The 27,121-nt window shown below is 41.3% G+C and overlaps 2 protein-coding genes across 4 annotated transcripts in view; one reads left to right on the forward strand and one right to left on the reverse strand.

Annotated features, from left to right (window-relative positions):
- hapln1b (hyaluronan and proteoglycan link protein 1b) overlaps positions 1–6,717 on the forward strand; it is a 43,896-nt gene extending 37,179 nt beyond the window's left edge. For both annotated transcript variants that reach the window (XM_033647750.2, XM_033647751.2), the window contains exon 6: positions 228–6,717. In XM_033647750.2, the coding sequence (XP_033503641.1) occupies positions 228–517 (290 nt within the window). In that variant the 3' untranslated portion in view covers positions 518–6,717. The remainder of the gene's footprint in view (positions 1–227) is intronic.
- Positions 6,718–10,492: 3,775 nt separating this feature from the next.
- Positions 10,493–27,121, reverse strand: part of vcanb (versican b) — a 54,588-nt gene continuing 37,959 nt past the window's right edge. For both annotated transcript variants that reach the window (XM_078162401.1, XM_078162402.1), the window contains exons 12-16: positions 18,448–18,606; positions 17,464–17,546; positions 15,775–15,919; positions 13,685–13,867; positions 10,493–13,580 (exon numbers count right to left, since the gene is read on the reverse strand). In XM_078162401.1, coding sequence (XP_078018527.1) covers positions 13,351–13,580; positions 13,685–13,867; positions 15,775–15,919; positions 17,464–17,546; positions 18,448–18,606 — 800 coding nt within the window. In that variant the 3' untranslated portion in view covers positions 10,493–13,350. The remainder of the gene's footprint in view (positions 13,581–13,684; positions 13,868–15,774; positions 15,920–17,463; positions 17,547–18,447; positions 18,607–27,121) is intronic.

Here is a 27,121-nt window from a genome sequence, read left to right on the forward strand (position 1 = left end):
ACAGATGGATGGATGGAATCTTGGGTGTCCACCCTGAAACTGTGCTGATTGTGTAGATCTTCTGTGCTGCCGCGGGGAAGATGTGTGTGAAGCATCCATGTTTTCACAGACATGGATATAAACTGTACCTTGCCTGGACTGCGGAGGCATACAGCCTCAAGGAGTTAATTCTAGTTGCCTTTTTTATACCTCTGTGCTTATCTGTCTTTCTCTTTCTGCCCTCCCAGGTCGGTTCTACTACCTGATCCACCCCTCTAAGTTAACCTACGACGAGGCGGTCCAGGCGTGTCAAAAAGATGGTGCTCAGATTGCCAAGGTCGGCCAAATGTTCGCCGCCTGGAAGCTGCTAGGCTACGACCGCTGCGACGCTGGCTGGTTGGCTGACGGCAGCGTCCGTTATCCCATCTCCCGACCCCGCCGGCGCTGCAGCCCCACGGAGGCTGCCGTGAGGTTCAACGGCTTCCCCGACAAAAAGCACAAGCTGTACGGAGTGTATTGCTTCAAGGGCCACAACTGAGCTGCAAACACACACAGAGCATGCACACACACACACACACACACACACACACATTCATACACTAGTGAACACACTAGTGGAAAAAGAGACGCATTCAAACTGTGATGCTTTATTTCATTGAACCTTAAGACATTATTGTCAGACATGGTGTTGCTTTGTAATCTGGGACCTGACACTCTCTGAGGGTTAGTTTACACATATTTAAGGTTCATATTATTTAATCAATGCCTTTGAAGGGGGTGGGTGGGTTGTTTTGGGGGGTGAGGGTTGGAGGATATCACAGCTACAGCCATACTGTCATTCAGTGGACCAGGCATGTCGTATAAGAAGGAACAACACGTCTGAACTGAGAACAGTTTCACAGCAGAAAGACTTGTGGTTGGACGGATACTTTGGGCACTTATCTTGTTTTGTTCAAGACCTGGAACAACAACAACAACAAAGCCACGAAACACAGCTGAAAGAAAACCCTGTGATACTTGTCATCAGGTAGGAATACAAGCCTCGCACAACTAAACCGATCTTTGCTGTCCATACTTAACAAGGTGCTACGACTGGTACTTTGTACTTCATCTTACCGTCCAGTATTTTATGTTTTTATACGAATGTGTTGGACCAAACATCATCACCAAACTGAATAAGAAAAATCCAACATTGTTTATGTTTTCTAAATATGTAGAATGTTATAATCTAGAAATGTAATTCTGTTTATGACTATTTTTTGATATACTGTAGAAATATTTACATTATTATTTTTTCTCTTCTTGGCCAAACTATCTGAGTCTCTTTGGTTTACATAAAGCGTAACATAAGGGTGGAAAAAAACAAACAAACTCCACAATACTAAGGAAAAAAAAAGAAGAATTTTTTTGCACTGAATATGTAGAAGATGCCTAAAGGAGGAGAGACGAGGCAAACAGTAGTTCGCCCTGTGCAGCAGTAGAAAATGCCTGGCATGAATAGGAACTGTGCTGCAGAGTCACTCTTGTTGCTGTATCTCTCTGTTTGGCTTCATCTTAGACTTCAGAGCATGACTTAGCTTCCTCCAGCACAAAGCAGCTGTCAGTGTAGATCTACACACTCTATCTAGCTATCTATCTAGCGCCTTGATAAACTGCTATTTTTGATACAAATACTGTAGTTTCTTATAGTGAACGAGCAGAGCCCGGGCTGGCCTCATCTGTGACGTCAGCCCTGCGTTTGTAACTCCATGAATCGGACTCAGAGGGTTCCCCAGGTAAACCTTTGAGGAAGAGTCTAAACTTTGTTTCTTTAACCTGTCATCCAGCAGTGGATCGAACCTTTTAAGGTATTTTCATGATCCCACGAATAAAATCTTTGCTTGAGTCTAAACACAAAAAAACTTGTTAGCTATAGTAGTGGCCAGCGCAGAGTGTGGAAATTTTACAAACATCTGATCAGTTACTTTCTTCAACAAAAACTAAGAAAATTAATTACTGACAACCTTTTTTTCTGTGACAGGAAAAGTATCATACGGAGCCTCCAAGGGTCGAGGTGATTAATATTATTATTATTTTGACATTCTCTTGCAATCGTTTAGCTACACAGGATAAGAAAACCGCAGTAGTTGATAGCAAACTGTCCAGTTAAGATGTAAAACCTTTAAAAATTAATGTTACATAGGTCTATTCTTAGGTTGCAGGTAACAAGAAGAGTCCGACTCCTTTTAGATTTAATCACAGCATTTGTGTTGTCACTCTGGTGAGATAGCGTTAAAGATCGCCTTGTAAATTAAAGTGTTTTTGCAGCACTGCTACATAAGTTGTTGATTGTCCCAAAATTGATTGCGGGACAATGCAAAAGTTTTGTCAGAGAACACAAAATTTATTGCGAGAGAAAGCAAAACTGATTATGGGAGAACTCAAAATTTATTTTGAGAGAAATCAAAAGTATTGTCATGGAAACCAAAATTTATTGCGAGAGAATGCAAAAGTATCGTCAGGGAACAAGAAATTTATCTTAATAAAATGCAAAAGTATTGCAAGAACGCAAAATTGATTGTAAGAGAACATAAAAGTATTGCAAGAAAATGCTAAATTTATTGTGAGAAAAAAAATCTACTTTATTATGAGGGAACACAAAATATTGCATGGTTCTGTCCAAGAATAAAAACTAAATGATGATGATAGTGCCTGATGAATGGACATTTATTAATTAATGTTTTAGTGTAGACTCAGTGGTGGAATCAGACGTTGGTAAAACAACTATGCCGCTCAAATTCAGAGGTGGATTTAGTTGCTTGACCTGGTGCACTTAAGGGCAACATCATTCATTTTGGTAAAGATATGTCTCTGACAGTAATATTAGCTAATGCCAGTGAGTCTTGGGAAGAGAAAAAATATAACAGATTCATGGACCAGTTCATCCACAATCCCAAAGACTACCGGCAGGAATGAGTTCAGGATTAATGTCGGCTGTCAAAAGTCTAAATCTTCATCTAGATCTCTGTTTCTATGACCCTTTGGTTGCTCGTCTAAACTTAGACACGTGAGAGAATGACAACTGTATTCAACAAAAGCTTTAACTTTGGCAACAACATATCAAATAATGCGACAGCTGCAGTCTCATGGTGCTGTCAGGCGGACAGCGAAGGGAATTTTCACCTTATGTATTTGCACGAATTTGAATACAGGACCTTTGACTCACCAGAAACTCCTGATATATATTTTATTCTCTTTTTGTTAATGATTCATAAAGTGCCAAGATTCACGCAGGTTTTTAGCTCAAGCTGAGACATTTTTGGCATGCGTGAAATTATGCTGCCTGGGTGAATCTGCATCTTTGACTTTGTCCACAATCTTTCCACGTCTAAAAGCTGCTTGATGTTCTCAAAAATTTGCTCAGTGTTCTCTCTGAACACAAAGAGTGTGCAGATGACGTAAAATTAAAAAGGTACATTTTTGTCAGAGACTAAACCAAACCAACGCCAGGTGCTGAAGTTCACACATTTGATGACACACTAGACATCTGTGCAACCAAGATGCAGCTGGATAAAATGCAAATAAAAATATGCAGATTTTCCCCGTGAGGTTTGCGTTGCTGAATCATGGAGTAACGTACAAAGTGCTGAGGTCACAGAGTGAGCATGGTTCTCCTGGCAGCGACTGGCGCCCTGATTGTTATCTGAGCTCTGCAGAGACTCTGAACCAGCCGACACAGCGGGCCTGCAGCCAACCTGCACCCAGCCTGCTGCGTGAGACAGAAATACAATACATTCAAAATACCAATAATTCCTGCGTGGAGGCACAAAGGGCTTCTTCCATGTAAGGTTATCAGAGAGTAATCGGTGCACATTGATCAAGTGTAAGCTCACTGTACGCAGGCCCAGCTGGCCCAGATACTGGTTTAGGTCATCCACTTGGGCCTGGTACACGGTCAGCTTTACTTGGCTCCACCTTTGACAAGCCACTGAACAATCAGCCACACTTATCACTGCAGAACTGCTTGACAGACTTGTATAAATAGATCTCAGTAATGATTAGACAATGTGGGAAACTTAACAGTGATTTTACAGAAAAGCAGCTGTGAAGTGAAACACTCACTGAAGAGTCTTCTGAGGGATTACAAAACAAAAAAAAGGTTCCTTTTAACTTGTATTATTTTCAGTTATTGTAAACATTTTGCAAACAATGTTAAGTGTCAGATTGTTAAAGGGATACTTTGACATTTTGGGGAGTGCAACCTCACTGAAATACTTGAGGACGTCAGAGTTTGTAACTCCCCATGAAACCACAACTTCCTGTTTTTACATTTATGCTTGTGTTCACGTTAAACAAAAACATATGTTATGTTGATTAGAAGAGATGTAGATTCACACCACTTTGATCTGTACGTTAATTATGAAGCAACAGTCGCAGCTGGTTAGCGTAGCTTAGCATAAAGACTGGAAACAAAGGGAAACAGCTAGCCTAGCTCTGACGACATAACTAAGGCTACATGTCTATGGACATCATCCAAATCAGATTTTTTTGCCTTCCATTTGAAGTAAAAATTCTGTCCACACGACCATCATTTACAAAATATCTCTGTCCACGTTATGGATTTAGAAAGAGAACTGGATACAGCATTGGAGAGGTGTTGCCGTTCATTCCTATAAACATTGCTCAGTGGTGCTCGAAGCCAAAAAAGTAGATTTCCATGACACGAAAAAGCGGTAACTTGAATGGGAATAAAAGTAAATTCAATCATGAGGCTCATCTAGAATTTTGAAATGTTATTGGACTGAATGGATCAAATCCTGATAGTGAAACGAGTCATTTTGTGGGGGTTGTGAAGCTCAAAAAAATGTATCCAATGATTTACAAACGCCTCTTTCACAATGTAAATCTATGGGGAAAAGTCTTGCTGGGCCCAATGACATCACATGATGGACCAGGAAGTTGTAATTCCACGTTTGGCCACTATGGCTTCAAAGCTTGGTGCTATCCCTCGGGTCTTGCTTGCCAGGCCAGTAGGTGGCGATAAAGGCTGCGTCAACAATACATTAAATAACCGTGAGGAAAATTCTGTAACAAGTCAAACAATAGTAGCTAACTTTCTTTATTCATACATATTCATACGTTTGATTCCTACTTACTTAACATCTTTCAGGTCCACGGCCTAAAGTGCTGTAGAGAAACTGTAATGTGGCTTATGTGTGGACGGACGAAAAGGTAATAATAAACAAACCCATAGTCTGCTGTTGTCGTTGCTGTTTCTGCCCATTACACAAAGAAGCAATGGGCATTTGTGAATTGAGGAGATGATGTCAACTTTCTCACGCTCCCTTTCACACGTCCACACAGACACAAAGTTCTCCCTCTGAAGTCGTCGAAATCCGGTGCTTCGGCAGTGACTTGTGGTGTCAGTGGTGACACACTGACGAAAAAAGCTGTCCTTTAACGTCGGCATGATACTCGGCCAGTCGCCGTTATAGTTTAATGGTGCTTGGCGGTGTCAGGGGGAAACGCGGTGGGACAAGAACAAAAGTTAAAGCAGCGAAAGTCTGAGTAGGGTGGGAGGGAGGGGAGGGGAGGGCTATTTACGCTTAAGATTCTAAAGCCAAACCCTTAATTTGCGTAGTTGTACTGACGCAGTATTTATGAAAGAGAAAACTGTGTATTTTGAAAGACGACAATGCATGTAACAGGCAGAACGTGACACGGCGTCCCAGAACATCAACAACCAACACACCCAGGGTACCTTTCACGTCATATGTGGACGTGGAAGGTCCATGACCAAACGTCGATATGTGACAAGGTCGGATTGAGAGTGTATTGACTGAGGTGTCTTCAAACATCTCTATTTTAGTGACTTAAACTGTTTGCGTGTAGACGAGAGGCCAAAACATGGAGGAAAATAACTGTATTCATGTAGACCAAGCAGCAACATCTGAAGCCAACGCTGAAGTGCCAAAAACTGCAGTTCCTCTAATGGCCACTTGAGGCTGACTCCAAGAGTGAGTCAATCCTCATAGACCTCAATGATAAAATGCCCAACTTTACAGCAGAAATAAACATGTTCAAGCTCTATAGTTAATTTACCCGTTCATGACAACTGTACAGAGGGTGAATGTTTATACAACTCGCACGTTTACATTTTATTAAGGCTAAAGTTACGCATAATTAAGGGTGTGGCCGCATCCAAGTCAGATCCACATCTTGCTCTTGCACAACTCCAGCCTTGCACCCAAATATGGTCACTTCTGGCTCCCAAAACCAAGATGGTGACGACTGAAATGCAATACTCGAGGCTTCACAATGAGAGCTCACAAAACAATGGATGATGTCACGGTAGCTACGTATTATTTTATCCTTCTATAGTGTAGACAAGGCCTAAAGCTAACCAGCTAACTCAGCTGTTGGATGGATTAAACAAATAAGATGTAACATATTAATTGGTGACCTTAAGAGGTGCTGTAAGGTGTATTTTTAAACGCTGGACTAGCTGTTTCCAGTCTTTATGCTAATCTAAGCTAACTGCCCGCTGGCTAAAGCTTCATATTTAGTGTACAGACATGAGAGCGTATTTCCCAAAATGCCAAACTGCCCCTGAAAAGATTTAAAGACAGCCCACATCTGTTGCCTTTTTACTCTGTGTGTAATCTGACCAACTTTGCCGGCCTTGTTAATAACTGCAGCATTACAAGGAAACCTTGTGGGACCCAAAGACAAAAGGACAATAAAACAGTACATAAACCACGTCTCTGCCTCCGTCTCTTTACACAGGGCTCATTGAGTTCGCCTATTATCCCAAATACATCATGACAACTTATGAGCAATCACACTGCAGTCAAGCAAAAATAAAAAATAAAAGTCAGCAGAGTTCACGTCGGCTGGAGCCGGGGCTGTAATTGACTTGAGGATGGCTGCTCGCCTCGCACACAGTGCCAGGTGTAGTTCCTAGGTAATGCAGTAATGTTTCCACAGGGAGGGGTGCTGCACGCCAGAAACACCGACGCCATTCATGGTGCTGCTTTCAGTTGATCTTGTAACTGAAACACAGCGAAGCATGGAGTTGTTTAAGGACCTGAGTGACGGCATGTTGGTGACGTGCTGGGTTTTATGGTGATTCATGTTCACACGCTGGTTTCTCAGAGGCTGTTTGTTTGAGAGGCAGGTGTCAGACCACCGTTTATCAGAATGCAATTAAATCTATTTTCCTCCAGTATTAGAAAGGTAAACATCTAAATAAAAGCTCGAAATTAATCTTTTTTTAGCAACTCCTCAACTCAGGAGGCGCCATCTGCTGACCAACAAGCCACAGTGACTGAAAGAAAAATCTGTTAATATTATATATTTTTCTTACTGTGACAGATTCCCAACAAAAAACACTGAGTTTAGTTTGTATCTACAGCCTGATATATCTTCTTCCTCTGTGTCATACAGCTCCACAATTGTAAGAAAAACACATCAGTGAGTCATTGACATTATTCTTCATCGCCATGAACACACACACTAGTTTATTTTGTGTCAATCCTACATACACCATCCTGCAGCCACAAAAACGCCCTAGAGCACCAAATGTGGATTAATCCGCCACTGAAAATAGTCCCCAACAAATCCTGGTTAAAGAATAACTTAACAGTTCCTAACACAGCTTGTTCTTGCTTAACTTCTTACCTTGCTGCAGAGATGTAGAGGCGTGATCCAGGACTCTGTGACATCAGTGTTTCTGGGTGGTGAGGGTCGAACAGGCCTGAAACCTTCAGCCAGAGAGGGCAGCAAAATTCAACTTTCCAGCCTGCTGTTAAGTTACTCTTTAAGCAACATTTGCTGAAATGCACAGCGACCAGCTGCTTTACAGGCGTTTTCATTTTAGGTACGATGAATTCACACCATACCTAAGTGCGATTGCCCCCCCTCTCAGCAGTTAACAGAGAACAATGGTGTCATCATTCACGTGACATTTGTTAATGTTTTTTTGGAGATGACAAGAACGACCATCTCGCCTTCGTTCCTCATCAACCCAACACCCAGATCAGCTCACACTGCAGACATGCACAGATTTCAGAGGAGACCAGCAGTGCTGACAAATTCGTCTGCAACTCTACTGGCCAACTGCTGCTCCTGATATGAAGCAGTTCACTTTCGTGTTTTGGTACAGCTGGTTTTCACGCCTGATGCCAACTGTACCTGGATACATGAATGATTTACAAGTGGACCCAGGCTTGGATCAACATAACATGCCCAAATGAAATGGGCTCTGTGGTCACGAGTACTTGTATTCAGGCCCGGGTCACTGATGTGAAAGACTCCTGAGAAATGATTTAGCGTTTTTATAAAAATCAAACCATATATTAGTGAGCCGTTTTTTAAAGCTACAGTAATATCTTTTGACCAATAGGGGGCAGTGGAATGAGCTATAAACACAACATAGACATATTATCAATTGCTTTAACAGTCCGAGTCCAACATTCTCTCTTTTAGCTCTGTTTTTGGTCTCCACCAGCTCCTGAGGCAAATATCTGTCTCTTTAACTGCTAAATGTTCCAATATGTGCCATGTTGGTTTTCACAGCCCAGTCGCCAGGGGAAAATGTTGGCATTGTAAGTTTCTGCAAACCACTGATATGTTACATTTGCACGTTTCATAGGTACCATATCAACGTTTCTAAAGTGATTTACTTCTGATTACATATGAGCCGACTTTGACATCTGGAGCTGGAGGAGCTGGATTACGTAAAACCTAAGCAAGAAAGCTGCCGAGCTACAGACCACTCTTCAAATCTAACAAACAACATCAGATAATAGCGAGACATCAGCGGCAACTGACCTTTCGCTAAGCCCCGTCCGACAAGCTGTCACAGTAAGCATGGAGCCCACACTGTCACTAACTGCGCTCCCTGAAGAAACATTATCATATTTTTGAAAAATGAAACATTGATTCCAGAGAGAAGCAGACAGAGGGGTCTACAGTCTGTGTTTGAAGGATATATCCAGGATGTCAAACTGACTCAGCAGCAACAACAGGTTAAAAAGACAAAGATAGTTAGAAGCTAAAGCCGAACTATAGGCTACAGATCACAGTGTAAAAGTGAACCACTGCTGCCAGGACTCGGTCCTCTGCCGCCGAATGCCCAGGGATCTTCGGGGGAAGCCATACGCCGTATATCTGCGCACACTGCGATGACACACAGCTGGTTGAATATCAGCAAAGTTTCCCTGCTTCCCTTCACTGGTTCCTGTACAGCAGGGCCGGTCTTTGTTTCACTGTTATCCTATCTTACTATATAATGACGAAAACTCTGTCTGTGTGTGTGTGTGTTCCAGGTTTTTCTCCTCACTGACTTGGTCAATCCATGTGAAATTTGGCACAGTGGTAGAGGGTCATGGGAGGATGCCAATGAAGCAATATTACATCAATTGGCCAAAGGGGGGCGCTATAGCAACCGATTGAAATTGCAAACTTTGAATGGTCATATCTCATTCCCCGTATGTCGTAGAGACATGAAACTTTGCACAGAGATGCCTCTCCTCATGAGGAACACATTTGCCCCAAGAACCCATAACTTCCGCTTATATAGATTTTCCACCATTTTGAATTTTTTGAAAAACACTTCAAATGGATCTCTTCCTAGGAAGTTTGAGCGATCTGCATGAAACTGGGTGAACATAATCTAGGGACCAATATCTAAAGTTCCCTCTTGGCAAAAGTTGGAAAACTTACTAAAACTGAGCTTCTATAAGGCAATGAATATTGCGGAGGGCGTGGCTCATCACATAAAGGTGTATAACATCTCAAGGGTTTCACCCATCACCACGCAACTTTGTAGGCTAATTTCTTATCTAGGCCTAACCGCCATATGGATTTTTACTAAACTTGGTAGATATGTAGAACAGGACGCCTCAAGGTGACTGGAGAAATTTAACTCTAATTGGCAACTGGGTGGCGCTATAACAACAGAAAAATGCTTCAAAATGGCTAAAATGTGACCGATCGCTGTGGCTCCCCCTGTGGCCGAATAGTAGGACAGCAGGTTCAGGAAATTGTTCATCAGACATCGTACTATCAAATTCACAAAAACTCTGTCTGAATACATTGCTCTTCTTAATGGGTTCAGTTGACTATTTAATCTGCAGTTTCCTATGACCTGTATCCCAAACACACACCATGTGAAACTGTACGTGGGCAACTGTGCACTCAATGGGTATGGACTAGTAATCATTAAAAAGCAAAAGCAGCATGTGTATACATTCAGTAGGCTATATCTTCAGTAGCTAGCTAGCTAACCCTACACTTTTCAGGGTTTGATTTTGGTTTTGGAACAGGGAAGAAATCTTTTTCCAACCTCTCCAGGTAACTAGTATCATTAATACACTAATGTAACATGGTGTTGCAGAAACGTACAATTCCAACATTTATTCTGGCGTCTGGGATGTGGTTTTGGTGTTTTAATGGGATTTGTTAACAATTAGAAAAATTAAATTGTCATTTAATAAAGTGTTGTAAAATGAAACTGCACAAAGACAGGTTGTGTTATAATAGTTCCTATTATTGCACACTCAGCTGACAATGACACTGAAACCAGGATGATGGAAACTTTCTTTTTTTACAGTAACTCAAATGAAGAAAGAAACAATGATTACATAAAAATGAGCTCTTGTGCCACAGATACAGTGAACCCCATCAACCACATGGAGTAAAGAACATTTAAAAAAATGCATATACATTGACAAACAATATATAAAATGAAAGATGTATACAGAACATGAAGAGGAGAAGGTCACATAAAAACATCTTGTTTCACATTCCCTTATTTGTTGGATTAAAAACACAGATTCCAGATCTGTAGCAAAAAGCAATATCTACAGTACCGCTAACGTAAAACCTTGTGACTGAATATTGTAGAAAATGAGTGAAACAATCCGGAGCGGTTTGGTGGTGAATTTGTTGGGTTGATTTTGAGTCACAGCACATTAAAAAGCACCTGGACAAGCTGATGTACTACATGATCAGATCTGTAAACAGCAAGGAAAGTCATCATTAACAGAATCACTTCAGTTCCAATGACCTTTATTTAATATCACAGTCCATTCATAGTTTTAAAGTATACAATAAGTTAAATTTATATGGCTTCATATAGTATCTATATTATATATCCTATGATTAATAGCCACAGCACACACACATTCATAATAATCTCCCCTCCAGCTCTGTGTGCTGTCTCTTTAAATCTCACCTCTCCTTTTTATTTAAAAAACTTTTCTCAGCTAAAAATATTTTGTACAAAAATCTACATGTGGAAATTAGCCAGTAAAAATGGGTCCTGATAAGCAACAATAAATTGAAACTGGACAAAGTGGAAAATGCTCTATGATAATAATTTAAAGTGATGAATTCATGCTCTCTAATATGGAAGCATAATGCATTTACTTCAGAAAGAAATATTTGAAATATTATTCTGAATTAACAAGATTATTGTCTCAGAATTCTAAAATGAAATTCTGCTGTTTTTCTGAATTATGGAGATAATAATCAATATTAATAATCTTTTTTATTATTAATCTTTTATTCTTTTTTTTTTTTAGCTATATCAAAATTCCGAGAAAACTTTTATGAATAAAAAAAAAGTGCTTTTGTTTGTCCCAGTTTACAAGAAAATTATCTCCTAAATTTACAGGATAATAATCTTGTACATAACAAGATAATTATGTTGGAAAATACTTGTTTTTTATTGTCCCAGAATTTTGAGAAAAAAATGTATGAATAAAATATTTGCTCTCATTTTCCTGAATTAAAAAAATAACAATCTCGACAATAATGAGGTAATGATTTCCAAATTTTTGTTATTTTATTATCTCCGAATTCTGAGTGGAAATTTTCGGAAAAAAATTCTGCTCGTTTTTCTGAATTATCGAAATGATAATCTTGTAAATTCACTTTTGAAAAAAAAAAGTATAAATTAAGAAAAGTACTCTTGTTTGTCTCAGTTTACAAGATAATTATGTCATAAATGACTAAAATAATCATCTTGTAAATTATTTTTTTTAAAAATAATCTCAGAATTCTGAGAAAAAAATCTGTTCTTGTTTTTCTGAATTAACAAGATAATCATTTCCTAAATGAAGAAGATAATAATGTTGGAAACTTGTTTTTATCATCTTAGAATTCTGAGAAAAAATTCTATGAATAATAAAAATTGCTTTTGTTCTCTGAATTAACAAAATAGCAACCTTGTAAATTAATGAGGTGATAATCCTGGAAATATTTGTTCTTTTATTATCTCAAAATTCTGAGATGACATTTTATTAAAGAAAATCTGCCTTTTTTTTAAAATAACAAGATAATCTCATAAATTACAAGATAAATAATCTTGGAAATTCTCTTTTTTTTAATCTCAGGATTCTGAGACAAAATGTAATGAAAAAAATGAGTAATTATCACCTGTTGTTAATTTATTAAAATATTTTGTGAATTCTTGTTTTTTTTTTCATCTTAAAATTCCGTAAAAAACATTTAATTCGAAAAAAAGCTGCTGTTTTTCTTTACAAGATTATGATCTATCCGTAATTAATTTTTTTTTTTATAATTTCTGAATCTAAATTAACGAGATAATAATCTTGCCAATTCTTGTGTTTATTATCTTAGAATTTTGTGAAAAAAAGTTCACGGAAAAAAATCTGCTCGTTTTTCCGAATTAACGAGATAATAATTTCTTATATTCTTGTTTGTCTGAGATTATCTTCTTGATTCAGAAAAAACGACAGCAGAATATTTCCCATAAAAACTTCTCATAGTTGTGAGATAATAATCTCGAAAAACAGAGCGTGATTTCTTTTCTTCAGTGAATGCATTATGCTTCTGTGCTTTATAGTCTGTCAGTAACAATATGTAAAGTCTCTAAACTACAGGGCTCACTCTTATAAAAATAAACCACAAATATCTCTGTGATTATTGTGAAAAACTTGTGAGGCCTCAAGGATACAAAACAATGAATGTTAATTTTCATCCACAGGGCACCTTTAAAATAAGACGGACTGACAGACTGTTCAGATCCTCTGCCAGGTCATGAACTCTGACTCACAGGCCGCTGATGTGGTGCATTAAGACGACCACACAGTGAAGCCATTAAGGTACCAGCCGTCTTGTTTAGAGCGTTGTGACTTGATATAATCAGTGAGCTAACTTTACACATGAAACTTAAATCTCTCTAGTGTTACAGTTCAGATCCTGGAGTGTTTCTGGGGACAATGCACGGGTAAAACACGCCTCTTGTCCTTCAGAGAGACATTGATAGACAGTTTGTCTCTCTGTCTATCGATGCCTCTGGACCGACGTAGCCAGCCTACTGTGCTCGGCTGCCAACACTCATTTACAAACCCACAAACCCAATCAGTGTCTCATCTGGTCCCCGACGTGTGTTTGCTGCTGGTGCCTCTTCTCCCTCTGGAAAGGGGTCCACAAGCTCTGAAAGAACTTGTAACTCTTCTGCTGCTCTTGGTTTTGATTGTGTTTCTGATGACTCTTGGTGTGATGGATGTGGTGGTTATAGCGCAGGTTCTGTAGCTCGTTGTTCTGGTTGTTGCGGCGCCGGAGACTGATTGACCTGTGGTAGGTGGCGGCTGAGAAGACGGATGGAAAAGAGCATTAGAAGTGAAAACATTTCTAAATGTTGCACAGTACACACAGCCTTGTGATTGTGAACCAAAGAGTCTGAAACACTCACGGCTTGTGCAGGTGACTTTGGGCATGTCCCACTGGCCGTTGGCCCGGCAGCGTATAGTCGGGGCGTGTCTCTGGATGAAGCCCTGTTTACAGTGATAGCGGAGCAGGGTACTGATCTCGTAGCGAGGCTTCATGGCCCCGAACACACGAGCATCCTTCACCACAGGGGGCTGCCCGCATGAGACTGATGGCAGAGAACAGGAAGAGCTCACTCAAACTTCTATTTACTGATTTTATGACCACTAGGAGGCAGCGCAACACACTTTGAGTACATCTGACGTCATATCAACGCTGTAAAGTTGTTTTTAATTTTATGTTTTATGCAAATGCAACTGCTGTAAACGGACGTAAACCTAAAACAATAAAGTTTTAGGCTCTAAAACCAAAACAGTGACCACAAAGATGCTAAAAAGCTCCGTAAAGCTGAGCGCAAAGTTCAGGTTTGTTGTGTTTCAAGAGACAAGGCAACTGCTCCTCATTTGCATAATGTCGATTTTAGGCTACGTTATGCAAATCAGGGGCTTCCAGTGTGACTTGCTGCCTCTGGAAACTCCCCAAAAACTTTTAAACTAACTGTAGTTCCCAACTGGTGCAGCCACAGGGTCCAGATTTCTCCTTACTCTTTAGTTCAAGGTCCACACAGTTAAATATGTTCAGCATCATACTGGCGTTTGGCCATGTTGTTGGGGCTACTTTGCTGTCTCTGTCAAGCAGCTGTCCCTTCGTCACTCATTCTACAGCACGACACGGCACTTCAAAATAAAAGCTCTGTGCCGGCAATTCACTGTACTTAAAAATAAAGTGTGTTTTCTTACAAACTTAACATGTTTGTGAGTCACCTGCGGTCCATTCAGAACGGACCCGTGACCCACCAGTTGGGAACCACTGCTGTTGCTGAACTAAAATGAAGACAGATCCATGTTGTTCTTGTCTCAAATGTTTCAGAAACACAATTCAGTGGACTATTTTTGTCACAGCCCACATGCCTAGTGGTTGGCTCATCAAGTGTCCATTGTTGGAAAGAGTCAATGACCCCTTGCATCTAAAGATGTCCTAGAGGACACGCATCATTAAATACTCCGACAACTTCATATTGTACAGGAGACTTGTGAGAAAGGAATAAATCAAAGCAGCAGAGGCCGAGATATCCTGACTTTTCTGAAAACACTTTATCCTACAATTCCCATAATGCAACAGGATAGCTGCATGGTAAGTACCCATGCACATCTCAGAATCTCCAGGCTCTCTGTTTGTCTCGAGATGAAGCCCAGACGCCTCAAATGATGTGACTTTTGTTATTTTCTCAGAGATACATAGGATTGGCATAGCATACATTTTATTTTACTGTTTTTTAGGGCTGCCCCCCCGACATAGAATCTTTCTAGTACACCAACAGTCGTCATCAGGGTCCATCAGTGGACTAGTCTCCTGCATGTTTCTGATATGAATGTAATGATTAAATGATATATTTTGGTGGTTTGAGTTGAAGGTGTGAGAAAGAATAGTATCAGTAACATTGTTAACACTGTGCTACATTACAGAGAAATACAAAACCGTACTAATGAACCTTCATTAATATAGGCCTATATTTTATCTACAAGTGCACGTCACACACTGAGCGAGCCGCCTGTTAATGACGCTGTGGGCTAATGGGCATGTAGCTACTTCCATGTTTCAGATGACACGTCATGTTTGTAGTCGACCAATGAAGATGAGTTTACATATCACCTTGGGTTCGTCCTTCACCTTCTCAAAATGATCCCACACTTTGGATTTCCTGCCCGACATGTTATTAACTAGCCTGTGGAATAACCGCAGGTACCAGCCCTGGAAATTAACCTGACTCCTGTCTGACTGCTGAGCGTGGACACTTCCTGTGTCTGTCCTTTCAAATTAAAGTCACACATGCTCCAGTCATATAGGTTTGGATTTATTTTGACAAGGGGCAGCTCCTGATAAAATTTCAGGTTTGTTTTTGGGTTTCGTCGACTATCAGGGGGCAGCCTTACTGTTTTTACAGGCTGAGTTGTGTTGTTGACTTTTACCTGCGAAATCTTTAGAGTGTGTACATGTGTGTCCGTGTGTGTGTACCTGTCCCCTTCTTGCAGGTGAAGGTCAGGTGATAGTTGCAGGGCACGTCGTTCCACTGTCCTCCCTCGTGCCAGATCATCACCACACAGTCCTCTCCTGACTGGAAGAAGCTGTCCGGCTGGTTCGGCCTCCAGTGGTCGTATTGCTGCCACAACACACATTTTCCCTCTTTCACTTTATTGTCAAACACCCAATAAACTCAGCTATAAATGCGCAGTGAGGTATTACTTAATCCCCAGACATTCCTGATTGTGCTGCATCTCAAACTCGAGTGCATCATACCGAGACACTCAAGATGATTTCTGTGATTATCCTGCCATGATCGATACTGCTCATGTGTGCATATCCCCATGAGGAGATGATGCATATTGGATGTAATTCACAGAGACAGCAGACAGTGGTGCTGCTGGGACGGCCAGCTCCACAGGCCCAAACAAACCTAAAGCTTCCTGCAGGAGCAAACCCACAAATCAGCTGCTCTGGTTTGTTTAAAAAGAAAAACCGAGAGAAAACAAAACTACATAAACTACATGCTACACAAAACAGGCGCTCTGCTGTACGTACAGAGCTTCACCCCGGGCAGGGTGTGCCTCTGTTCTGAATGATAACACATGACAACAGCAGAGTCCCCCCAGTGTCAGGTTTCAGGCCTCGCTTTCACTGCAGAGTCCAGCTCACATGCTGCAACAGCTTAGTGTTTCCCAGCAGACGCACAATGTGTGTGAGAATGTGTCATCGTGAGTAAATACATATGAGGTGCTGCATCACGACCAGCACACAGGACGTGTTTTATGTTTCTGCTTTGTTTCAAATAAACAGCAGAAGAAGACGTGCAACAGTGTCGCCTAAACATCCCTAAATAGATTATGTATTTGTGAGTGTAATGTTTGACCATTAAAGCCATTGATGTTTACACCTTTAACAACATTAGAAAACTTAACTTCTTAATAAAGCCCCGTTTCCACCAAACAGTAAGTGAGTAACATTACAAGTTAACGTTCCACCTTAAAAGCCACTGGCAGTCGGCCCAGTGAATGAAGTTATTTTCTCTCAGACTCCAGCTGCTGTGAGAGGCAGCAAAACATCCTTTCATTTTATAGTTACAGTTTACTAATAGAACTCTCCACAGTATGAACAGTGGTTACATGAGCCTCAAAACCAGACACAACTCAGCCCTGAGCAGAGTGACCGTCCTCTACTGACCAATCAGACTGCAGTGTTCACAGCTCCACCTTTTAGTACCAGATCTGTGTGCTAGGTACCCCAACAGAGGGGGGACCAAACATGGGGACGGTACGGAACGCTTCTGTTGGTACCATCCATAACTTTTTACACTGGAAACAGAAAAAAAAAGTACCAATCTGAACTGAACGGTACTGCTCAGTGGAAATGGGGCTTTAGAGGACGGGAAGCTCTGCAGCTGGTCCCTTGTTCTTCAGTCCAGTTCTACGCCAAAGTTCATTCACATTCACATTCACCCATTCACACAGCTACTGCCACCTGCTACATGGTTTAAACACACCGATGGAACAGCCATCATCATTTGGGGTTCAATATCTTGCTCAAGGATACTTCGACAATCAGACTGGAGGAGGCTACAATACAAGGCTTCCTTCTGATTTTATAGATTAAATATTTTCATTAGATGCTCGTGGTTCTTCCACAGACTGATCTATTGAATTGCCTCACCAATGGGTTTCCATCAGTCCACCTGAAGTCTCTCTCAAACATCTTGTCGTTCAGGCCGAGCCACTGGTAGTCACTGCCCAGACCTGCAGAGGCAAAACACATCAGAGTTAAACTTAGAGTCTGTGTTAGTGTCACAATGCAGAGAGGTCTCGAGAGGAGCGAGTGAGAGAGGAGGAGACGATGTGTTGATTTACACGCTTGTGGTGTGAACATGTGTACAGCAGCAGCAGCAGCAGAAGTGATAATCAAGAGTGTGAACAAACACGAGAGCAGAAATCAGAAGAGACGTTCAGGCTGAGCAGCTTTTAATGAACGGCACAAGTCCATTTCATCTCAGTGTCCCCAATAAAGTGAGAGACAGTTTACATGCTGCTCAAGTCTGATTGTGTGTATGGAAAGTCTCTGTTTAAAGACTTTATTTTATCTTACTGACACTCATCATTGGATTAGAGCACAGATGCAACTGTCCTCTCTCTAAACACGCTGTTTTCTCAAAGTGCACTGGCCTATAAAACAGCAGCAGTGCTTCTAGATAGTCACAGAGTTTAGTTTATCAGTGGAAGGAACAACAATAGTCTCAGTATCTTAAAGACAAAATCAGTTTTTCAACAGCTGGAGTCTGAGATTTGGAAGTTTTGGCTCTAAAGAAGAATCTGTTGGTGCAAACATCAATGTGAATGCAGCGGCACATTTCTTTTATGATAATCCACTTAATTATAAAACTGTGTGCTGAAACCAGTTCAGTAAATTCTGAGTCAGAGTTAAACAAGGAAGCAGCAGCAGATGTTTTCACTTAACAGTTTGGAGAGTAAACATGAACGTCTAAACCAAATTTCTTAGAAATGCACCCAATAGTTCAGAAATATCAGTCTGCACCAAAGTGACGTGGCTGAAAACTGGAACTGTCCTTTAAATGAGGCTGTTGATCGCTGTTGTCACAGGATCCTCAATTCGTGCAACATCAGTGCAACATTGCAGACTTACGGTTGACAAACAGTTGCTCCTCCTGTGACAGGATGCTGGCCAGGTGGGCACCGTGCAGCCGACACTCCCTCTCAGCAGCGTCCCACGTCCGGCGGTGTGTGAAGTACTTGTAGCAGTGAGACTGAAACTTCTGCCAACCGAATCCACAAACCTCAGTGTCTGCAAAAAACAAGGTGAAAAAATACAGTGTCATAAATTACTGTCTATAACAAGGCATTGGTGCACACATCTGTAGGATGTACTATAACAACATATGATGTGGTCCAGCCACGGGGTCGGGATTTCTCTTTAGTCATTAGTTCAAGCTCCACACAGCTTAATATATTCAGCATCATTGGGGGTTCATGTATACAGTGGGGGGTTTGGGGTCCTCCGCCAGTCAGACTCTTAAATTCAGTACTCTGGTGACTTTATGTGCATCAGTTTGTGCCATTTCGGCAACAATTTATGGTGTAAATGTCCTAAAAATAAAAGTCCTCTGCTGCTTTCATGTTTTTAACATGTGGTGAACACATGCACATGCTCTAAATATTGAAGGAGGCGTGTCCCCTGCATCCCTTATGAAATCAACAAATTTCAGCAAAACATCAACAAAAATTCGAACTCATTTCTGGGTTTTGGGACTCATTCTTGCAGCACTTTATACATCTGATAGTTGTTGAGACTAGTCCATACTCATTGGTAGCTTTATCACCTTCTACCTATGCCAATCCTCAAAGTGCAGTTTCACATAGATTGACCACGTCAGTGAGTAGAAAAACGTGGGACAGACAGAATGACTGACTGACAGAATGACATACTGACAGTTTCCATGATTATGTACAGCATACCATACCATGACTTAGTCATACCAAACATTAGAAACAACAACAGTGGTCCACAGGGGGAGCCACAGCGATCGGTCACATTTTAGCCATTTTGAAGCATTTTTCTGTTGTTATAGCGCCACTCAGTTGCCAATTAGAGTTAAATTTCTCCAGTCACCTTGAGGCGTCCTGTTCTACATATCTACCAAGTTTAGTAAAAATCCATAAGGCGGTTAGGCCTAGATAAGAAATGAGCTCTCTAGCGCCCCCATTTTGTTTGATGGGGTCAATAATGGAGGGGTCCCCTCAGATTATGTGTGGTCATATGCCTACAAAGTTGCGTGGTGATGGGTGAAACCCTTGAGATGTTATACACCTTTATGTGATGAGCCACGCCCTCCGCAATATTCATTGCCTTATAGAAGCTCAGTTTTAGTAAGTTTTCCAACTTTTGCCAAGAGGGAACTTTAGATATTGGTCCCTAGATTATGTTCACCCAGTTTCATGCAGATCACTCAAACTTCCTAGGAAGAGATCCATTTGAACTGTTTTTCAAAAAATTCAAAATGGCAGAAAATCTATATAAGCGGAAGTTATGGGTTCTTGAGGCAAATGTGTTCCTCATGAGGAGAGGCATCTCTGTGCAAAGCTTCATGTCTCTACGACATACGGGGCATGAGATATACCCATTCAAAGTTTGCAATTTCAATCGGTTGCTATAGCGCCCCCCTTTGGCCAAATGATGTAATATTGCTTCATTGGCATCCTCCCATGACCCTCTACCACTGTGCCAAATTTCACATGGATTGACCAAGTCAGTGAGGAGAAAAACGTGGAACACACACAGACAGAGTTTTTGTCAGTATATAGTAAGATAAGATGTCACAACAAGCTGAGCAGTCAAGATCGTCACCCTCAGACCTAAACAAATATCAATCCATCAGATATTTATCATGACCACATCTACCTCCTTAAACATTCTCATTTAAGCAGCTGTATTTATCTGGGTTTCCCGCCAAAAACTACATTTTACAAGATTAGCTGTTAGTTCTGGCCACCTGCTGCTAACAGCTAACAGCTAGGGCTGCAATAATTAGTCGACTAATCAATGACTAACTGACTATTAAAATGATCGGTGACCATTTTAGTAGTCGACTTATCGATTTGAGTCATAGAAAAGTACTATAAAAGTGCCCCAAAATACTCTTATTGCAGCTTCTTACATTCAAATATTGGCAGCTTTACACACTCTCCCATGATGGTGAACTAAAACCCATGAGTATGAAAGAAGACATTAGATGACATAATTTTGAGGTTTGGGAGAGACAGACCGACATTTTTCAACATTTGAACACATTTTTCGATAAAATGATTAGTCGACTAATCGAAGAAATAATCGACAGATTAGTCGACAATGAAAATAATTGTTGCAGCCCTACTAATAGCTAACGTTAACTAGCTCTCCTCCTGCTGATGTCAACACAGATTTGTTGTTTACGATGTAGCATTATCAGGGAAACAACAGGGTGCATCCTCTGACGTGTCGATAGCGAGTTTACGGCGGCCTTTTGTCCTGAAGGTGGCCCTGTTTGTCCAAGACACATTTTCTATTGTTCCTGGGACGTCAGGACGATGTTCGTCTCGAGCTCTGCTTTTCAGCCTGCGTAAAATTGATGTGACACAACAGAAAAAACATCGGCCACTGCTGTCAATAAGGTGAATATCAGCTGACACTGACATGCGGCTGATAAATGGGTACACTCCGTGATCAAATTGTCTCGTCTCTGTTTCCGTTCGACCTCTGTTCAGACCAGAGACAGAGAGAGCTGAGGTCCAGCTGCGGGTACAAAGGCCTCTCACTGAACGAACAGTTGGACTTTATTAACCTTCATAACTCTCTAGTTGTCTGCAGGTCAAAAGCGCACAAACACACACTAACACACACACATTTAGTCCGATATACAACGACTGTAAGCCGTATAATCAGCTCTGTGCTTTGTCAGGCTCAGTAAACAATGGATGTTTTGTATCAGTGGCTTCAGACTAACGCGCGTGCCAATAGAGCCATGATGGAAAGCTGCTGTCGAGGCTTCGAGGCATTCACTATCATCAACCCGCCTCATCGTAATAACTCCGCTGTGCAGCCACCTGGAGGGTCAGGTGAGGTCTCTGGAGCTTTAATCCATGACTCTGCTGCTGGCAGTTTGAGAGCACAGAATCAGTTTAGGACAGAAAGCCAGCCTAAACACAGCTTGGTCCAGGAGATGAAGGAGAAGTTGAGTAAGTCCGAGGCAGTATTTAACCGTATTTACCACTGATTTAATGCCACACAGCTGCAAAAGCTTTCTGGCAGAATAATGCAGCAATTATCTGTTTTTTCTCTCCATCTTTCCACTGGCAGAAAGCTGCGAGAGAACAGCTGTGTGCGTCTATCTGCTGCTGCACGTATCAGGATGGATGGAACACACGCACATCTACGTGATGTTGTGCACACTGCATATATCCTGCATACATGGATGCACATGATGGAAACACCCTGCAGACTGGGAATACGGGTGCGGGGGTTTCCACTTTCTGTTCACTCCACCTCTCAGCTGAGGACGGACAATAAACAGAAGGAAAGACAATAAAAGGTGGGAAAGAAAAACATTCTTCATCTACTGTATATTTCCATTGTTTTTCTCTTCTTATATATATTTTAATGTAGGTCAGATCGTCATGGTAAAAGGTCTCAAACTTGTGATGTCATAGGGTATGAAGTCTGGAGCTGCTCCACAGACGATCAACGGGAGCCTGATTTTGTGGCCCCACAGTGTTTGTTTTCTTCTTTATATTCAAATTTGCTTTATTGTATCGTAGCGTTCTCAGTTCTGAAACAAAAAATGTGCCCATATAGACCGAATCAAAGTGTGGCTCTTTTGCCCGTCTCCAGTGGCTCCCTGTGGCTTTGACAGAAAATTATATGGAAATGAATAACCATTCTATTTCTTTAAACATTTTAATTTTCATTTATTGTTGCATTGTTTTGACTAATAATGTAGGAGCTAAGTAGAGTACTTTAGTCGCGATATTTAACCCAGCCTGACCTCGCTGATGCGCTTGCAGCCTCCAGCCCCTTTTACACTGCCAGATTTTCGGCGAATGTTGGGCCGTTTTGCCAGCAAGCTGTGAGCGTTTAGACACACAGAGCCGGATTGGCGAGTTGATCTGAGGTGCCCAATTTTCCGCCTCGTAGGGTAGACATATTGCTGGAACCCTTGTTTAAAAAGACAGAGGCGGCCTTCCGCCACTGGAGGAGCTGTTGAGGACTTGTGGGAGGAGCTGTTGATGACGCCGTACGTGTGACCCACTGGCGGCGGATAAACCGGAAACAGCTGATAGCAGGAATTAGCGAGCAGCTAGTAGCAAGAGGGAAACACAAACCTGACAGACACTGTAAAGATGAGCAACTGGAGAGACAAGGAATTGCGTGCCCTCCTTGTCCTCGCAAACGAAGAGGCCATTAACCGTCAGATGACGGGGACGGTGAAGAACGGGCCGATTTATGAGAGAATCGCCGCCTGACTAGCCGTGGCTTCCCTCCCACGTCACTGTTTACGTCACACGCTGAGCTACACATTTGTTACTTGCTCACGCCCCCCATTGCCCCGAAAAAGGCACATTCTGTATAAACAAAAGTAGGTAGGCGGCATTTTGCTGCACTCCCCGATTTTGGTTTTATACTGCCAATGCTGAAAGAAGTAGGGCTGTCCCGAATACTATTTTTTAACATTTGGAGCTTGGGCAGAATTTATAATGAATATTCGAATATTCATTCACGGCGGGCAGCGGACTCCGGGGTTTTTTCGGACCTAATTGCGCTGCGGAGTTTTGCACAGCGGCGACCGGATCTTTGCTCTCAAACCACAAAAAAATGTGATGGCACAACAATCGGAACCGTTGAAACAAGTTGTAGGAAGCCTCTGCAAGTAATTGGTTGCTGGCAGACACTCTGTGCTGCAATAAAATGGTTAATCAGCAGTGCCGTGCACTGTAGAGTCGATGCGCTGCTGGTTCTGCCGGCCTGAATAGAATATAATGTCTATAGCCTTACTGTTGTGTACAGCCTTATAGACTGAGCTGACTAGTGATGCGCGGGTTGACCTGTAACCCACGGGACCCGCAAATGGACCTGCGGGTCAGGCAGCAGTGATCGTCTGTTAAATCGGTCTGTAAATGATATTTTGACATTATTGGCTATTACTGTCATGGCATCCAAAGGTACTGATGCATTGAGCAGGTGACAGTCCACGGTCGTTTTCAAAACACACTTGTGTCACGCACTCCAAAAGAAACTTGTTGAAACTTTAAACAATAATTTATTGTACAAAACGGGGGAAACAAACGTTGACAAAAACGGTTCCATAATTCATATTAAATTCAAAATATAATGAAAAAACAGCTACAAGTTAGAGGGAATAGTGATAAAGTGGTAAAACCTGGCATTGATCCACAGCCTCAGACGGATGCGCTCAAGTGTGCCGTGCGCACAAGCTCAGTTATAGGTGATACTATATTTTCACATTTTTAACAATGCAATTTAAAAGTTTGGATTTTTATTGATAACCTACATTTACCAACAATAAAAAGACTACATTTAGCACCAAAAAAATATGTAAAAAAAAAAGTAAATAAAAAAACAAATATCGAATACCAAATTTTCATAACAAATACCGACCCATAGAAACAAATATTCGAATATCCAAATATTTGGGTACAGCCCTAAAAAGAAGACTGATTGGGCTTTCCTGCAAATTTGCACACTTCCTGTCTAAAAAGGGCTTCCATTTGTTGTTTTGCATTTAGAAAATGACAGTCATCATAGTTTTTCACACCAGCATGCATACAGTTGAATAAATGTCCACTTCTTCATTTTCAGCCAAAAAAACGAACACACAGCTTTCAGCACGTCGAACAATCTTCTGCGCCACAGCAGTCAAAAACCATTAGCCCTTCCAGGGTCAAACACCTGACTGCAACAATGTCCTTCTCACCTTTATTCACTGAGCCCAAAATACCTGCACACGCCAACCAGTGTGCACTCATGGTAAATACAGTTACTGTCTGGTTAGTGAAAGGACATATTTGGCTCGACTTGTACTTGTAATGAAGTATTTTGGGCTCATAAATATGTCAGTTGAATCAGATTTGGCTGTTCAGTACTCATATTCGATGATTTTTAGAGTCTGAACGTGTTCAGCTGGACATTTAGTAGAACAGCAGCATTCATGTAACACAGTGTATAAAGTCATATATATGAAGTAATCAAAGCTCCACCTTAACTGCAACATTAAAGTGATGAACACATTAATGCATCTTAATTATAATCCAGTAATATACTGGTAATATACAGTACAGGCCAAAAGTTTGGACACACCTTCTCATTCAATGCGTTTTCTTTATTTTCATGACTATTTACATTGTAGATTCTCACTGAAGGCATCAAAACTATGAATGAACACATGTGGAGTTATGTACTTAACAAAAAAAGGTGAAATAACTGAAAACATGTTTTATATTCTAGTTTCTTCAAAATAGCCACCCTTTGCTCTGATTACTGCTTTGCACACTCTTGGCATTCTCTCCATGAGCTTCAAGAGGTAGTCACCTGAAATGGTTTCCACTTCACAGGTGTGCCTTATCAGGGTTAATTAGTGGAATTTCTTGCTTTATCAATGGGGTTGGGACCATCAGTTGTGTTGTGCAGAAGTCAGGTTAATGCACAGCCGACAGCCCTATTGGACAACTGTTAAAATTCATATTATGGCAAGAACCAATCAGCTAACTAAAGAAAAACGAGTGGCCATCATTACTTTAAGAAATGATGGTCAGTCAGTCCGGAAAATTGCAAAAAATTTAAATGTGTCCCCAAGTGGAGTCGCAAAAACCATCAAGCGCTACAACGAAACTGGCACACATGAGGACCGACCCAGGAAAGGAAGACCAAGAGTCACCTCTGCTTCTGAGGATAAGTTCATCCGAGTCACCAGCCTCAGAAATCGCAAGTTAACAGCAGCTCAGATCAGAGACCAGATGAATGCCACACAGAGTTTTAGCAGCAGACCCATCTCTAGAACAACTGTTAAGAGGAGACTGCACAAATCAGGCCTTCATGGTCAAATAGCTGCTAGGAAACCACTGCTAAGGAGAGGCAACAAGCAGAAGAGATTTGTTTGGGCCAAGAAACACAAGGAATGGACATTAGACCAGTGGAAATCTGTGCTTTGGTCTGATGAGTCCAAATTTGAGATCTTTGGTTCCAACCGCCGTGTCTTTGTGAGACGCAGAAAAGGTGAACGGATGGATTCCACATGCCTGGTTCCCACTGTGAAGCATGGAGGAGGAGGTGTGATGGTGTGGGGGTGTTTTGCTGGTGACACTGTTGGGGATTTATTCAAAATTGAAGGCACACTGAACCAGCATGGCTACCACAGCATCCTGCAGCGACATGCCATCCCATCCGGTTTGCGTTTAGTTGGACCATCATTTATTTTTCAACAGGACAATGACCCCAAACACACCTCCAGGCTGTGTAAGGGCTATTTGACCAAGAAGGAGAGTGATGGAGTGCTGCGGCAGATGACCTGGCCTCCACAGTCACCGGACCTGAACCCAATCGAGATGGTTTGGGGTGAGCTGGACCGCAGAGTGAAGGCAAAGGGGCCAACAAGTGCTAAACACCTCTGGGAACTCCTTCAAGACTGTTGGAAAACCATTTCAGGTGACTACCTCTTGAAGCTCATGGAGAGAAAACAGTTGTTCTAGAGATGGGTCTGCTGCTAGAACTCTGTGTGGCATTCATCTGGTCTCTGATCTGAGCTGCTGTTAACTTGCAATTTCTGAGGCTGGTGACTCGGATGAACTTATCCTCAGAAGCAGAGGTGACTCTTGGTCTTCCTTTCCTGGGTCGGTCCTCATGTGTGCCAGTTTCGTTGTAGCGCTTGATGGTTTTTGCGACTCCACTTGGGGACACATTTAAATTTTTTGCAATTTTCCGGACTGACTGACCTTCATTTCTTAAAGTAATGATGGCCACTCGTTTTTCTTTAGTTAGCTGATTGGTTCTTGCCATAATATGAATTTTAACAGTTGTCCAATAGGGCTGTCGGCTGTGTATTAACCTGACTTCTGCACAACACAACTGATGGTCCCAACCCCATTGATAAAGCAAGAAATTCCACTAATTAACCCTGATAAGGCACACCTGTGAAGTGGAAACCATTTCAGGTGACTACCTCTTGAAGCTCATGGAGAGAATGCCAAGAGTGTGCAAAGCAGTAATCAGAGCAAAGGGTGGCTATTTTGAAGAAACTAGAATATAAAACATGTTTTCAGTTATTTCACCTTTTTTTGTTAAGTACATAACTCCACATGTGTTCATTCATAGTTTTGATGCCTTCAGTGAGAATCTACAATGTAAATAGTCATGAAAATAAAGAAAACGCATTGAATGAGAAGGTGTGTCCAAACTTTTGGCCTGTACTGTATATGTTATTATGAAATGCCCATTCTGCATAATGAGGACTTTTTCGTATATATTGATGCTAATACTTTTACTTAAATAACATTTTCTTTTATAACTCAAGATCAAAATACTTCATCCACCAATGAATAAATATAAGTACATAAATGTGTGTGTACAAGTATATAAAATGCACAAAGCCTGCTTCCCTGTCTGATTAAAGTGCGCTCTCACCCTGCGATAAGCTGAACAAAAGTTTAAGAGTTCAAGTTCACTGATAAAAATCCCAACAAACCTTTAACAATTATTTATTTTCTTCCTTAGAAATAATACCCCGACGATTAAATCTGTTAGTACAACTGATGCT

Source organism: Epinephelus lanceolatus, chromosome 19 (assembly GCF_041903045.1).
Source record: "Epinephelus lanceolatus isolate andai-2023 chromosome 19, ASM4190304v1, whole genome shotgun sequence".
NCBI lineage: Eukaryota > Metazoa > Chordata > Actinopteri > Perciformes > Serranidae > Epinephelus > Epinephelus lanceolatus.